This window comes from Haliaeetus albicilla, chromosome 13, assembly GCF_947461875.1.
Source record: "Haliaeetus albicilla chromosome 13, bHalAlb1.1, whole genome shotgun sequence".
NCBI lineage: Eukaryota > Metazoa > Chordata > Aves > Accipitriformes > Accipitridae > Haliaeetus > Haliaeetus albicilla.
The window spans coordinates 43086852-43101854 of record NC_091495.1 but is presented as its reverse complement, the minus strand read 5'-3'; the positions used below and the strand labels follow the sequence as shown (position 1 = coordinate 43101854).

The 15003-nt window shown below is 53.7% G+C and overlaps 1 protein-coding gene across 1 annotated transcript in view; it reads right to left on the bottom strand.

Annotated features, from left to right (window-relative positions):
* Positions 1–15003, bottom strand: part of OGDH (oxoglutarate dehydrogenase) — a 35619-nt gene that overhangs the window by 5507 nt on the left and 15109 nt on the right. The window contains exons 4-13 of the mRNA XM_069801291.1: positions 13714–13816; positions 8730–8774; positions 6224–6339; positions 4879–5033; positions 4226–4372; positions 3655–3745; positions 2505–2684; positions 1257–1385; positions 566–745; positions 50–202 (exon numbers count right to left, since the gene is read on the bottom strand). Coding sequence (XP_069657392.1) covers positions 50–202; positions 566–745; positions 1257–1385; positions 2505–2684; positions 3655–3745; positions 4226–4372; positions 4879–5033; positions 6224–6339; positions 8730–8774; positions 13714–13816 — 1299 coding nt within the window. The remainder of the gene's footprint in view (positions 1–49; positions 203–565; positions 746–1256; positions 1386–2504; positions 2685–3654; positions 3746–4225; positions 4373–4878; positions 5034–6223; positions 6340–8729; positions 8775–13713; positions 13817–15003) is intronic.

Here is a 15003-nt window from a genome sequence, read left to right as displayed (position 1 = left end):
TCCAGAGATGCTGCCCACAGTTTTCCTCCCAGGCCCCAGGGGACAGTACCTCATACTCCAGCTGATTTACCACCCCCTGTGAAATCAGCAGCTCTGCGTATTTCTGCAGCACCGGCTTCTGTTTCCGGATCTGTTTGTACATCAGGGGTTGCGTGAACATGGGTTCATCCATCTCATTGTGACCGTTGCGCCTGTAACAAACCTGTTGGGAAGGGAAAGAGCCTTTGAAAGCAGCTGCTTGCAACCCGCAGCTCCGAAAGCAGTTAGAGGTACCTGGGTCTCTGTGCTAGGAAGGGTCCAAAACAGCCCTGGAGAGACCCAAGCGTGCCTTCCCCAGTGCCGGCAGCGAGGGTAGGCTCCATACAGAGACAGTGTCACCTCTCCAAGTGCTATTACGGCCTCATTGCCTTGCTTTACACCACCTCCTCCCTCCCCTCATGTCAAAAGGGCCAGACAAGCCCTGAAGAGAAACCTCAGCTTTCAGAAAATACACCCCGAGAGGTATCGGTGAGCATCCACAGCAGAGCCACAGCTTTAGGATAAAGCCTCATGCCACGCATCTTACCAAATCCACCACCACATCCTTATGGAAGGTGCTTCGCCACTCTGCTGCCACATTGCACACGTAGACAACAGCCTCCGGGTCATCCGCATTGACGTGGAAAATGGGTGCGTTCACCACACGAGCAACATCGGTTGGGTACGGGGAGGAGCGGGCCATGCGGGGGTCTGTTGTGAAGCCGATCTGTAGCGGGTGAGAGGGAACAGGACGAGCACGGTAAGGATTTGGAAAGTGGTACACACAGCTTCAAGGGCAGCTCGGCTGCTGCAGCTGAGCTGGGTGTTCCCCCACAGCTGCGCTGCTCAGTCATAGCACAACCTGCCTGCCTCCTGCGCCCCAGGCACTGCAGTCCATCCCGGTCCCTGCGCCTAAGCTGTCATCCCTCTGCACCCGCAGGGATGGGCTGGTTCCAGTGAAATGTCTCTGGTTTATGCAGGGGCAGAATGGAGCAGCCCTGCACGATCTCACATGCCAAGCATCAGGTTGTACCACCTCTGTGCCAGGCTGGACTCAAAAGCTGCTACCATTGAGCAGCTGGTTATACAGTACCCCCTGCTAACCTCAGGATTATGGCTTATGCCAGGAACATTGGCTGGGAAACAGCTACTGCCTGCTGCCAGCTACCATCCAGACCTGAGCCTGCCGAGGCTGGTCTGCAAGGGACCCCCATGGATACAGGAGATTTGCTCCTCACCTGGTTGTTCACCACGACGTGGACGGTGCCGTGGGTGGTGTAGGATGGCAGGTCGCTCAAGTGGAACGTCTCATACACAATGCCCTGCCCTGCGAAAGCGGCATCTCCATGCAGGAGGATGGACATCACCTGGGAGATGTGAAGCCATGGTGGTCAGCAGGGGCTCTGCAGGGATGGCGGGCAGGGGCAGCCACCAGGAAAGGGCCCAAGCCTTATCCCCATGAGCCTTCAGCATCCCAGAAAGGATGGAGAGCAGCTCATCAACACATCCGATGCTTTCTCAGGGGGATCGGAGCAGAGCCGGCCATGGCTGGCACAACCACCAGGGAGAAGGCTGTGGCCAGCAGTTCTCTCCCCACACAAGGGCAGCACACTCATGGCGCCTCAATTGGGCAGCAGGATGACACCCGGCACACAGCGGGTGGGAGGCAAGTCCCATTCCCAAACGCATACATCTCAAAGCAAAGCCTTTTTCTTAACTGGGGGAAGATGAGAAAAATGCCCCTTTCCCTCATGCTTTCACCCCAGACCACCTTTGGGCAGGAGCCGGGCTGGGAGCTCGCTCCAGCTTCAGTGATGTTATTTTGCTATCGTACCCAGGGGCTGGCTGAGGATGCCGCCTGTCAGGCAAGGACAGAGTTTGTCTATTTATATCCAGCCCTTGTGGTGTAGGAGGAAGGGAAGCACTTTTGATCTCACCCTTCCAATTCTTGGTGTTGGAGACAGGTCTGCGATGAATCAGACCGCAAATAAACCCCCGCTGCAGCCTGTTCCCTGCCTGCTATCCCACCTGGGTGCAGAGAGCTGCCTCCTGCTGCCAGCTCCAGCTTTCCCAGCCCCAGAAATCATTGTCCCTGGTCATATTGAGATCCTTCAGCTTGAGGCTCCTACTGCTGAGCCCCCTGAGCTGTGATGCTTGGGTTAGCTTACCAGAGCATCCTTCATTTCCCTGCTTTCCAACCAGGGGTTTGGGTGTCTGCTGCTCCCCACAGCCCGGCTAAGCCGGGCATTCAGGGATGGAGGAAGCAGCAATGGGAGCCCGGGGTGGGTGAGCTCCTAGCGAAGTTATCCCCAAAGACAGCAGAGAAGGATGGGGGAGCAAAGTCAGGGTAATAACAGTGTGACAGAAGGGGAAGGGGCACAGCAAACAAAAACGAGCTGGGTTTCTTCACTTTCCCACTAGCCTGCCTCCCACCAAACCCTGTCCAGCCCAGGCCACTTCACTGTGGGCATCTCAGCACCACTTACTTTCTTCCCTTCCGTGTCCCCGCAGTAAAACTGCTCTGCTTTAGTCTTGCCTTGAACAACGGGATCAGCCGCCTCCAAGTGAGAAGGATTTGCCACCAAGGAAAGGGTGATGTTCCTGTCAGTGACACGGTTAATCCGCCGGTGGTACATTCCCAGGTGGTACTTCACATCACCAGAGCCCTGATGGATGGGAGAGGAGAGTCACCCCCAGGAATATGAGCAGCTTTTGGGGCATGGAAGGAGACTTGAGGCAGGGCAGCGTTGACCCCAAGGGCTGGAAGAAGGGGGCATTTTCTGGAGGGACTGGCAGAAAGCAGCAGGCACTTGCTTTAGGAGCTGACCTGGCAGCCAGCGAAGCCAAAGCAGCCAGTTCCAGGTGCCAAACCGCCAACAAACCTCAGATATGCATCAAGCCCATCTAGGTAAGGTTCTTGGTGCAGGGGAAGAATCAAATGTGTTGGGTTTGGAGAAGACACTGGAAAACAGGTAATGCTCATCCGAACTCTGACTGCGCTGCGGCAGTACAGCCATCCCTGGCACCCCTTAAGACATGCCGCACCTCCCAGTCAGGGCACCTCGACACCCCAGGCTGCTTGCTGCTTGCTCACCTCGAAACCCCACCTGAAGGGCATGGCAGGATAAAGCCAACCCAGCCCAGCTCTCCAAAAGCCAAATCACCCCAGCTTATGATGCTGGAAGCTTTGGAGCATGATTGCATCGCAGTGACAGAGCCTGTGGCACAAGTGATTTGAGCCTCGGGGCTTTTGGAGCTGCTTTAGGGCCCCGTATGGGGACCAGGGGCTGCTGCAAGGGTACAAGCCAACCTCTGTTCCTAGCCGCCTTCCCCTCACCTCATCATTCACCCCAAGGCTGCTTTACACCCATGGAGAGCCACTGACTGACCAGCCCGCACTGGAGACACTGGCAGCGGCCAGGGCACACGTCACCCCCAGGACAGGCAAGGACAGACCAACACTGGCATCAGCACGAAGGCTTCAGTCGCACGGGTGCACGTGCAACGTGGAAATCCTTGCAAAGCTGACGCCACAGAGTGACAGCACACACAGTGGCACAATCCATGGCCACGGCCTTCGGGGACCGCATAGGGACAGGCAACAGCAACCTGCTATGGGCAGAGGAGGAGACTCGCCTCATCAGCAGCTTCCAGCTTGGAGTCAAACTGACAGAAGATCTGCTCCAGCTCTTTCCTGATCACATTGGCAAGAACATTCAGGCGTCCCCTGCAAAAGCAAGACCTTGTTGGCAACCAGCAGTGCCAGCCGGGCATCGAGTACTGATGGTGACCTGCTATTCCCCCCCATCACGCAGAGGCGGTGCAACAACCCCACTCCTCCTGCGACAGCTGTAGGGTCACCCGGGGAGGGGGGTCCCAAGGAGACTGCAGACCTCAGCCTGGGGATGGACTGGCCGCCACTGCATCCTGACAGTTGCCCCAGAGCAGGCAGGCCGAATCCTGCTCTGGGATTCCAGCTCTGTCACTCGAGCCACGACCCCTCTCCAGATGAATTTACAAACGAGCTGAAGCTGAAAACACCACGATGAGCGGATAGCAGCCAAGGCCTGAACTCTCCAGCTAAGGTGCCCTACCAGCCAAGACCAGTTAGATGATGGCAAAAACCAGTGTGCCCTCCAGTACCGAACCCCAGCAGCATCCCCCTCCTCCGCGCCCCAAGCACCGCCGTGGAGAGAGGCAGGGTTACCTGTGGGGCATCCCCATGATAACATAATCCACTCCCTTCTCACTCGACTTATCAATGATGGTCTTTAAGGCTGGGATCAGCACTTCACAGCCCTCCAGACCAAAACGCTTCTCCGAAGACCACTTCCGATGGAGAAACTCCTCAAACCTGGAAGGCAAAGGGAGAGAGGGATCAGTGCCAGGGCTACAGATACGGGCAGAAACCAGAGAAAGGATGGAGACTGCAGCGAGGGAGCCACAGCACCAAGGCTACAGATGCGGGCAGAAACCAGAGAAAGGATGGAGACTGCAGCGAGGGAGCCACAGCACCAAGTGATGCGTAAGCAGGCATCACGCAGCAGCCTGACAGCCTTCCTGGTCACCCCCGTACCCTCCCGCAGAGCCCAGCTGGCCGCTCCCCCACCCCATCACTGTACTGCACTTAAACCTTATTTTTAGACCTTTTCTTTCAGGATCATCCATGTTTTCGGGCTCTTTGCCAGCACCTGAGCCTGCCAGCCTGGCAGCTCACTGGTGTCACCCTGATGATTAAGCAGACCGCGACAGATGACATCAAGATGTGACTCAGGTGGTGACCGTGTCGTGCCAGCTGGGAGCAAACCACCCCGGGCAGCAAGGGAAGATAAGGAGGTGGTGAACAGCCCCCTGGGGTACCTGGTAGAGCGGACCAGCCTGGCCAGCAGCGTGCGTTTCTCTTCATTGGTGAACTGCATGATGCCCGGGGTCTCAAACTTCTGCCGGATCCACTGGCACTGCTCCAGGTCATTGATAAACATGAACTCCACACCAATGTGCTGGCAGTACGCCATCTGCCCCGACGGGAGAAGAAGGGCTGTGAGACAACAGCCAGGGCTTTAGCACCTTCTCACCCCCCCGCAAAGACAGGCACATGTGGCATTGTATCGGACCACGAGGCCAAGGACTCTCATTTCCCTCTTTAACCTTTCAGCAAGACAAAGAGCCCTCCTGCACCAGTGGAGACACAAACCCTCCTGTCTGGCAGCCACACCACGCTGCCTGAACACAGACAAGTGCTGCCTGCAATGGTAGCCTGCGGGGGGACACGTGAGCAGTGCCTGGCAGCCAGCACCACGCCAGCCCCATTTTGGAAGCCTGGTTTGACCTGTCTTCCGGGGAAAGCGGACGCCACGGGGGACCTCCCAGGATGCTGCGGGGCAGCTTGGACGCTGCACATGACCCAGCATCAAAATGTTTAATTTCCTTTCCCTGAGGAGCCCAGGATCAGACCCTCGAGTCCTTTACATCCACCTCAGAGGCAAGATTTTCCCTCTTGGTGGCATCAGCTGTGACCAGGTCCACAACCCTGCTTCATATGGCAGGGAAAACCTTCCCCAACAAATAAGGAGCCTCTTCTTGCAGCTTATCTCAAATATCAGCACAGCTTTGCTTCTCCCAAGGTCAACCTGTCTCAGCAGAGACCATCTGAGCAAGCCTGCAGCTTGCCTGGGAGCTGTCTGCACTCTCAGACCAGGCAGAGCAAGGTATGAAATTTGGCAGGAAAGGGGAACCGGCTGCAAGAGCTGGAAGCTGCAGCCCCAGGTTGGAGCTGCTCCTGCACCAAGACCCTCCACGCAGGGCAGCAGCACTACTGCAGTGCACAGAGGAGGTATCGCCTGCCTCCAGCCCACTCCTGTGCTCTCCCAGCACCATCTGCTGCTTTAAACTGTAAAACATAGCTGGAGAGGTTTCCAAAAATGCAATATTTAGTTGCCTGGGGTTTGCTCCACCTTGGGTAGACCAAATGCGTTGCTCCAACGCAGCATGAAGCTGGAGGTGATCAGACATGAGCAGATAACACGGGGCAGCTGCTACGAGTAGGGCAAACACCAAGGAGCAGCTGCCAACCTGAAAAGCTTAAAATCTGCCAGTTGGCCCAGGCTGCGGGCAGCAGCAGGGCTCAGGACCTTCAAAAAGCAACTGCTCTGCCCCCACCCCAGGCTGCAAACAGGTCTCTCACAGCCCTCCCTACCCTCCTCACCTCCAGGCGACGGATGATTTCCCGGAGCGGAAGAGCCGATTCATTTCCACCGATGAAAGTGGTTGTGGGCAAGTGGAAGACCTTGTCGAGGTCAGATTCGTCCAGCCCATAAAAGCCTGCAGGATTTTTCATGGGTGGGACAAGCGAAAGCAAGAGAGAGAAGGAAGGAAGAGGGGCGGGGGAGACACCGTCACGCAGGGACCGGGTGCATTTGGGAGAGGTGGGGAAGGGACAAAAAAAAAGCAGCACAAAACCAAAAATAAGCATAAAGGAGGTTTATATGGATAAAAACCAAGCCGTAATTAAACAAAAAGACATTAAGCACAGAACAACAAGGTTATTATGAAAGGTAAGGCAGGAAACAAAACACAAAGCAATATATATATACGCATGTAAATCGGCAATTAAAATCCAGGGTGAGTCAGGAAGTTTGTAGCCCCAAGAACACAAAAAATACACCACAAATTGTAACAGAGGGGAGAGAAAAGACACAGGAATTGAGGAGTCACCGAGCACAATGGAGGTGTCACCACACAGTGGGAATTAAAAATGAGGAGTCAACACGGAGAAGGAAATGGTTAAAGCAGACAAACCCCAAAGAGGGAGAGAAAGAGAAGCAAGAGAGAAAATGGCATCAGGGCTCTGCGACGGACTCTCCTGAATAGCTCAGCCCGGGATAGGGGCAGCCAGCTGGCCCCTTGGGGGTTTTGCTGCCCAGATACCCCCTTGGCCCAATTAACAGCCTTTTAATTAGGGGTTTAGCCTAGCTCTGCTCAGCAAACCCCCTCCTTTTTGGTGCTGGCACCTCGTGGTTCGTAGGTGGCTCCCACAAATGGCACGAGGGGCTGCAAGGAGCTGGGTTGTGCCTGGAGAAGGTGCTAAGCAGGGTTCAGAGCCAAAGGTCAGGTTTTAGAGCTGCAGATGAGCCCCGACACCGCCTGCTGCTGTTACAGAGTTGGCGAGTCCCTGCCAGGGCCCGCAGCAGTTCCACGGTACCCCAAAGCCTCCAGAGGTGCCTCAGCACCCGCTGAAGCTCATGGTTTTCTTTGGGGAAACTGAGGCACAGAGGAGGAGGTACAATGAACTCACTGAACTGATGCGGCAAGGCAGAAGCAGAGCCAGGAAGGGGACTGGGAAGTCCCAAGACCCTTTTGAAGCAGCAGCTTTGCTGGAAGGAGGGCGGACGAGCGGAGCTGCGTGCTACCAGCCCAGAGCCCTAACACCTCCCTTGGGCCCCTGTTCATCCCCCCCAAACTCCCAACAGAGCCAGGTTTCAAGGTGTCTTCTAACCCAGGGCAGCAGCCACAGAGGAGGCAGAGTTACCACCGCTCCTCCCAGCTCCCTCCAAACCAGTCCAACGCCCCAGCTGGGGTCTCTTTTAGGGAAGGTACGGGGGATGCCACCCCCTAAATGCTGCAGGGCAGCATAATCCACCTTCCTGTGGTGGCCCTTCCAGAGCTGGCCCTCCTTGAACTTAATTTTAAAAGAGTCTATCCCTTGCACTCTGGTCAGGAATAGAGGATGAGCTGGAGATGGGGCTGGCCACGGCTCGTCCCTGTGCAGCCTTGAGGACGGTGCTTGCCAGAGGCTGGGAACACCCAAATCAAGCCCAGAGCAGAGGTTTTCCTGGTTGCCACTGCCATCCGTGCCCTCCTCTGCCCACATCACCCTCCTGGATGCTGCTGGTCCCCCAGGAAGGAATTAAGCCAGACACCAGGGAGCTGAGCTCCCGAGCCGTGCCTGGGAGCACCGAAGCTCGCTCTCCTGGCAGGAGCTGACAGTTTGGCCCTGTGTCTCCAGGACTTCTCTGTGGTTTCTATCCAAAGAGAAGTCCTGGAGAGAGGCAGCATTAGTATAGAGCATCCCAGTTAAGCTGCTGGCTGGAGGTTTCAGGGAAGCCTTGGCAGCTGCCAGCCCCGCGGCACAGGGCTTCAGCTCGCTCTGCCACACCAGCCTGAAGACTCAGGCACACTTTGGGGGGTATCGGATTTTACAAGGAGTTTTCAGGGCTCTAAGCATCTCTGCTTCTGCTTTGCTGCAGCCTGCCAGCTTTTTTGACAGTGCTTAGTATTTATAGGCAGCAATACCATCAGATGGAGGAAGAAGGTTAGGGATGAGCTGACAAATTTTCACCATGACAAAACTAGGGCAGAGTCAGGAGAAGACAGCTTGGATTTTTAGGAGACTTGAACTAACTGGGGAGATTGAGGCCTCATAAGATTAATGTTCACAACAAAACGTGTACTCTAGCAAGCTAGGCATGCAAACACACAGTGTGGGAAAGGCCAGCGAGGCTCTAAATTGGGGATCTCTACAGGTGAAGCATCATTAACCAAGCACCTACATCGAGACTTTTAGCAGGACAAATTAAAAATAAACATGTTACAAAACTCAAGAGTGGTGTGAGACAGGAGGGGACCGCTTTACCGGCTTGGTTCATGCCCAGAATAACCTATTCAAAGAGAGTCCTGCACTCCAGAGGGTTAAAGGCTCATTAATTGCATACCTCCTACTGTTAACACTCTCAGCCGCTCCTTGAACACTGCGAGATCTGGGGTGGGCAGGGAGGGGGGTGCAGAAAGGGAGAAGATAGAGAGACGCAGTGAAAGTTAGTAAAAAAAAAAACCTGGAACCGTGAAAACTAGTCATGGAAAGCACAAGTCAAAAAAATACAGTATTTAAAATACAGTCAAAAATCATCAGAGGCAAAAGGGTTGGGATGGAGGATGACTATGGCCTAGGCGGAAAATACCGGTGGAAAGTCTGGCGAGAGGAGCAGGGAGGGGAACAGGGGCATCAGACACTGGGGAGCAGTTGAGCTGCATGGTTTGAAATCTCTCATGTGCACACTCCTGCCAAGAGAGGGAGACTGCCCAGCATGGCATCTTCACCTGCTATGACCAAAAGGCATCTTCCCATCAAGCTGCATCAAGGGGAGCGTTATCCTCTGCAGAGCAGGGAGCTGCCTCCCACCACCATCTGCTCCTGGAGGGTTTTGCTCTGCTCGTTGCTACTGGGAGGATTTCAAGGTCACCCCCAAGGAGGCACCACTGCTGCCTACATACAGGCAGGAGGGGGACTGGGGTGTTAATGAGCAGGCCATTAATGAGGAAGACCAATGGTAAGGCAGGCACGCACAACGCCATCATTTCTCGAGCATGCTCGGCACAGGCGGGAGCACCAAGACACCATGCCGGATGCAGGCAGGGCTGCGGGAGCAGCAGCAGCGTGCGTCACCGTCACCGGAGCTGCGCTTCCCAGCTAGGTTAGGTGACCCGAGTGCCTCAATCTCACCTGGGTTACAAGAAAGACACTTCTCCTTTTGGTCAGCGGGGAAAAATCATACATTTAGGTGAGACGTTTGGTTAGCAAGGTCTCAAACTGGGGAAAGGGGAGGTGGCAGCCCTCCCAGCCCATCCGCCCGCAGGGTCTTGCCTGGCTCTTCCCGAGCTGGAGAACGATTTCCATCAGTTCCCCTGGGCAAGAGGCAGGAGCAGCTGCTTTCCATGGAAAGACAGACAGACAGGGATGGACACTCAGACACACACCGCCTTCCACGCACCACTGAGATTTCAGCATGCTAAAGTATTATTTCCTTGGACAGGTCACGTAAAGTTTCTGCAGTCACCTTGTCCTTGTTTTACACCACTTACCATGCCAGATCAGCTGCAGTAGAAGACCAGAATGAGATTATTTTGTTTTTTAAAAAAAAAAGACAAGAGAAAGAAGAATATGGTGGCTCCAGCCCCACCACTCATCAGACCGAGTACCCCCAGGCAGGCTTTCTCCCCCTTACATTTTCTCCAAAGTTCACACTGCTTAATCCAAAGAGAGCTTCCAAACCAGACACAAACCAGTTGCTAAACAAAAGGCAACTGAGAAGAAAGATCAATTTCCGAGATTAACCATGCAACTCCTTTGAATTACAGCACTGCTCAGCCACGGTTTAAGTTGTTGGCAGCAGAGCTCACACCACAAAAGCTGACCTTTAAGGATTTCACTGCTCAGAAAGAGGAAACAAGATTGTTTCCAAGTTTCAAAACCACTCCTGTTATTAACTGCTCTGTCAAGTGTTAAGAAATACTCTTTCAAAGCAAAAAAAGCCAGCAGGATCTGCTTAGAAATTGGCTTTCTCTGCCACAAGCAGGCGACACCCGATCTTAGGCTAGGCCAGAGCTCAGCCCATGCTCTGCTCCAGCGCTGCTCTCCTCCCCTCTTGCTGAGCATTGTTTGCAAGTTCTGTTCACCAAATTGTATTTTAATATTGACCAGATGAGGTTTTCTAGGATAAGGATACCAGGGGAAAATCGATTCAGTATAAATAATACTTACAGCAAGATAATAAAGCCTCCTTTGATTAGACACAGCCATTTGAGTCTGGGGTCCTACCATGGGACACAACTCCAGCGTGAGCTGGCAGCTGATACCAGCATAGCTTGTTCCCAGGACTAGAAATTAATGGATTCCTGGTAATTAAATCAACACCAGGAACCGCAATGACAGTTATCTTCGTATGAAAGCCACAAAGAAACAGAAATAAAGCTTAACGCCTGGCTCAGACACAGAGATCGTGGGCTAAGATTCAATTCCAGCCGATCCCTACAGACCAGCCATGCCTGAACACTTTCCACCACAGCGAGCCATGCTGGGTCACGCTGCTGGGCTCATGACCGCTCACCCTGGGGGAGCAGGAAAAAGGGAGCTTATACCGCTTTACCCAGATTCTGTTACAGCTGTGATGATGCTGTCAGCCCAGCTCTGCAGTTAGGGCTCCAAGAGAGGACCTGCTCTTGGATCGCTTTGGGCTTTTGGGCTCTTCTTCCTCTGAAGCAAGGACGCTGCTGGAGCACACAGTCAAAGCAGAAGAAAAGCCCTCTGAACTGACTTTCCCCATTGAAGCAGACCTGTCAGTTCAATGTCCAAGTGGAAACCAGTAAGGAGCAGTGTCCCTCAGAGGTCTGTACTGGGACCGATACAGGTTAATATCTTTGTTGATGGCATAGATAGTGAGATCGAGGGCACCCTCAGCCAAGCTGCAGGTGACACCAAGCTGAGTGGTGCAGTTGATATGCTGGAGCAAAGAGATGCCATCCAGAGGGACCAGGGCAGGCTGGAGGAGTGGGCCTCTGTGAAGTTCATGAAGTTCAACAACGCCAAGTGCAAGGGTCGGGGCAATCCCCATTTCCAGCACAGTCTGGGGCACGGATAGATGGATGGATGGATGGAGAGCAGCCCTGCAGAGAAGGACTTGGAGATGCTGGTGGGTGACAAACCGGACATGAGCCGGCAATGGGCACTTGCAGCCCAGAAAGCCAACCGTATTCTGGGCTGCATCCAAAGAATCATGGCCAGCAGGTCGAGGGAAGGGATTCTCCCCCTCTCCTCCGCTCTCCTGAGACCCCACCTGAAGCACCTCATCCAGCTCTGGGGTCCCCAGCGCAAGAAAGACACGGACCTGTTGGAGCGGGCCCAGAGGAGGCCGCAAAAATGATCCCAGGGCTGGAACACCTCTCCTATGAGGAAAGGCTGAGAGAGTTGGGGGTGTTCCACCTGCAGAAGAGAAGGCTCCGGGGAGACCTTAACTGCGGCCTTTTGGTATACGAAGGGGGCTTATGAGAAAGATGGAGAGAGACTTCACCAGGGCCTGTAGTGACAGGACCAGAGACAACAGTTTCAAAGTGAAAGAGGGTAGGTTTAGATTGGACATAGGGAAGAAGGTTTTTTACACTGAGGGTGGTGAGACACTGGAACAGGTTATCCAGAGAAGCTGTGGATGCCCCACCCCTGGAATTGTTCAAGGTCAGGTTGGAGGGGGCTTTGAGCAACCTGATCTAGTGAAAGATGTCCCTGCTTACAGCAGGGGGGTTGGACTAGGTGACCTCTGAAGGTCCCTTCCAACCCAGACCACTCTGTGAATCTATGAATTACTGAGCAGTACAGTAACTGCTCCCCACACGCAGCTCCCTTTTCTTGTGAGGGAGAGCAGTCACTGCAACCACTTGCAGCCATCCAGCTCTGGGTTTCACGTAGCTCCTGCTCTCCTCCCAAAAGGGAAACATGTCCACCAGGCATGGGGCTGCAGGGCTCTTCTCTGCTGCTCTGCTTCAGAAGGACCAGAGCACCCACAGCAGAGGCCAAAAGCCCTGAGCTAGAGAAGGCTTTCCCCAGCGTTTCCTCTCCCCTGCCACTGGGAGTAGTTTCAAAGTCACCTAAAAAAGTCTCCCTGCTCCCCTTGCAGTGTCGACTCCGAGCACTTGTGTCCTCTCCTGTGACTGGGTTCATGGCCATCATGTCCCCACCTCTTCCCATCAAATCCTCCCAAGCACAGGGCTTGCTCCAACCCAGAGCCAGCCAGCTCCCAAGGCACAGCCAGGGCTTGGTCCTCCGGACAAGCACATCAGAAGTCCAGACCTTGGGAGGAAGCAGCTTCCCCATCATCCTGCAAGCAGGGACAACCAAAACCTAATCCCTCCCTGCCACTCCCAGTACACGCAATCCTGTATGAAGGTCCAGCAGGTCCAGGGCTGGTGTCCCTGTGCTGGCAGCTGAACAAGGAATCAAGATCATTTACATGCACCATACGCTCTGATCAGCTGTTTCAGTTGTGCAAGGTTAGTAATCATTACTGCTGCTCTACTCTAAGTTAGAAGCATGCCTCTTGAGCGCTTGTAGTGCCAGGGTAACAACCCTTGGAAAGCACCAGCGAGGTGAAAGAGCTCAGCACCGCGACCTCATTCTAGCTAGAAGAATGGCAGCGTACTACGGAGATCAAACCTAAAACACATTGAGAGGTGCTGAGTTTAAGCACTTTCAGATTAGGATTTCAAGTCCTAAGCACCACACACGCTTCTGCGCAACACTCATGCATCTTTCACTCAAAGGCATTGGGATTTCCACCTCTCTACTTGGACGGGAACGCATCCCAAAGCTTCCTTGTTATGATCACCAGCAGGGACTTACAGCTCAGTCCTGGAAAAAGGGGGCAGTTAAGGGATTTACAGATGCTGCAGCAAGCTGGGAGAGAAGGAGGGCAGGGCATTGTTGCAGGGACACGCCAAGAGGCGCTTCTCAGCCCCACAGAGGGGAAGCCAGCCCATTGCCCCCGGCTCCCGGGGCCCCCAAGAGCAGCAAGAGGAGCTGAGGGAACAGACCTCCAGCTCTCACCAACACAAAACCTCTCTGCTTTGTCCTTCTGGAAGATGCAATTGCTTCCACCCCTGGATGAGTGCGTTCAATGACTTAATTAATTAGCACCAGTTGGAGGAGAAACATGAGCCGAGCAATAGGGTTTTGGCACAAGACCCATTTGCCGTGACAGCCGGAGGGGGGCAGAACTGCTCCACGGTGGCCAGTCGGCTATAAATTTAGAGTGATCATTACTAAGGAAACTTAAGACCTTTCCCCCCTTACTGTGAAGCAATCTACCTACAAAGCTGTGAAAGAGAGAGGAGCTCAAGCAATGCAGCACTAACTGCTCTCAAAGCCCTCACCCAGTTTGTCTGTGGATGTGATAATATCGGCTGGAAGGGAGGAGTCCAGATCTGCATCCAAGATGCCCAGTGGGTCGAGTTGTGCTACATGATGCCCTCGAATCTATGAAATGGGCCAGGAATGGAAAGGAGAACAGGTACCAAGAGGGAGAGGGGAAAGGGAGAAAAACAAAAGAGGGGAGGGGTAAAAAAGTTAAATTACATTAGAATTAATTTGCAGAGTAATTCTCACCGACGTTCGGAGAAACAGTTACTGGCGCATCATCAAAATTTACACAACTAATGCCGAGAGGATCAAGCTTTGCAATGTGATGACCCCTGACCTGGAAGCAACAACACAGATTAGTCATTAAAACAAGTTAGTCAAAGAGACATTCCTTAAACAACAACAACAACAACAACAAAAAAGACATGCAGTTTCCCTCTTCGCATTTTCTGCAGAGCTACCCCAAGTTCTGGCTGCAACTAAAGCCTGGAGAAGTTGGGTTTACTTTCAACTACAGCATGTAGGTGTGAGTGCCATCAGCTGCAAGGACTGCTCTGCTCTGCCTGAAGCCAGGCTTCGGCAGGGCAGACAGGGGGAAGGCAACCTCCTTCACAGCAGAGACGTTCCAGAATTGAGGTCTGAGGGTCTCCCACCACTTTCCCGGTGTCCAATCCGAGCACCTCCTTTTTACAGATGCAGTAGCTCCACGCTTATGGTTTCCTCCTAAGCATCATAGCAAATGAAGGGGCAGTTTTCCAGATTTTGGCAGATCTAGGTGCTCTCTTGCCAACGTGGCAGAGAAAACAAGCGTTGCCACCAGCAGCAGTAGCTTCTGAAAGGCAGAGGAACATGTCTAAAGAACATGTGCCTGTCTGTGCTATCAGAGGTCAGCAGCTCACAGTATCCTTTTGGAGAGAGGAGCCTACAGCAGGACTTGGAGCACTTTTCAGGGAAGGGGCAGATGTGGAAATACCAAAGAGCTTTGGCACCAAGAGAGCCTTGATGGTTCCTGGTGGCGGCAGTCAGGCCCGGAATCACCATGCTGGGTTTGAATCCACATCGGGAGCCACAGAGAATAATGAGAGGTAATGAGGAGTTTTGCTTTTCGCCCTCACAGGAGGAGGTGCCCACAGATGGACCGCAGCACATCTCGCTGGGCAAACTCAATTCATCTCAGCAGCCAGCACTCTCCAATTGGCAAGCCATGGTTTATTTCTTGCAGCTCCTGCTCTCGAAGCTTCAGGCTCAGCTACACTGGGAGCAGGGCAGAAAACACTACTGCCATGGTATGGGGTGCAATGCCT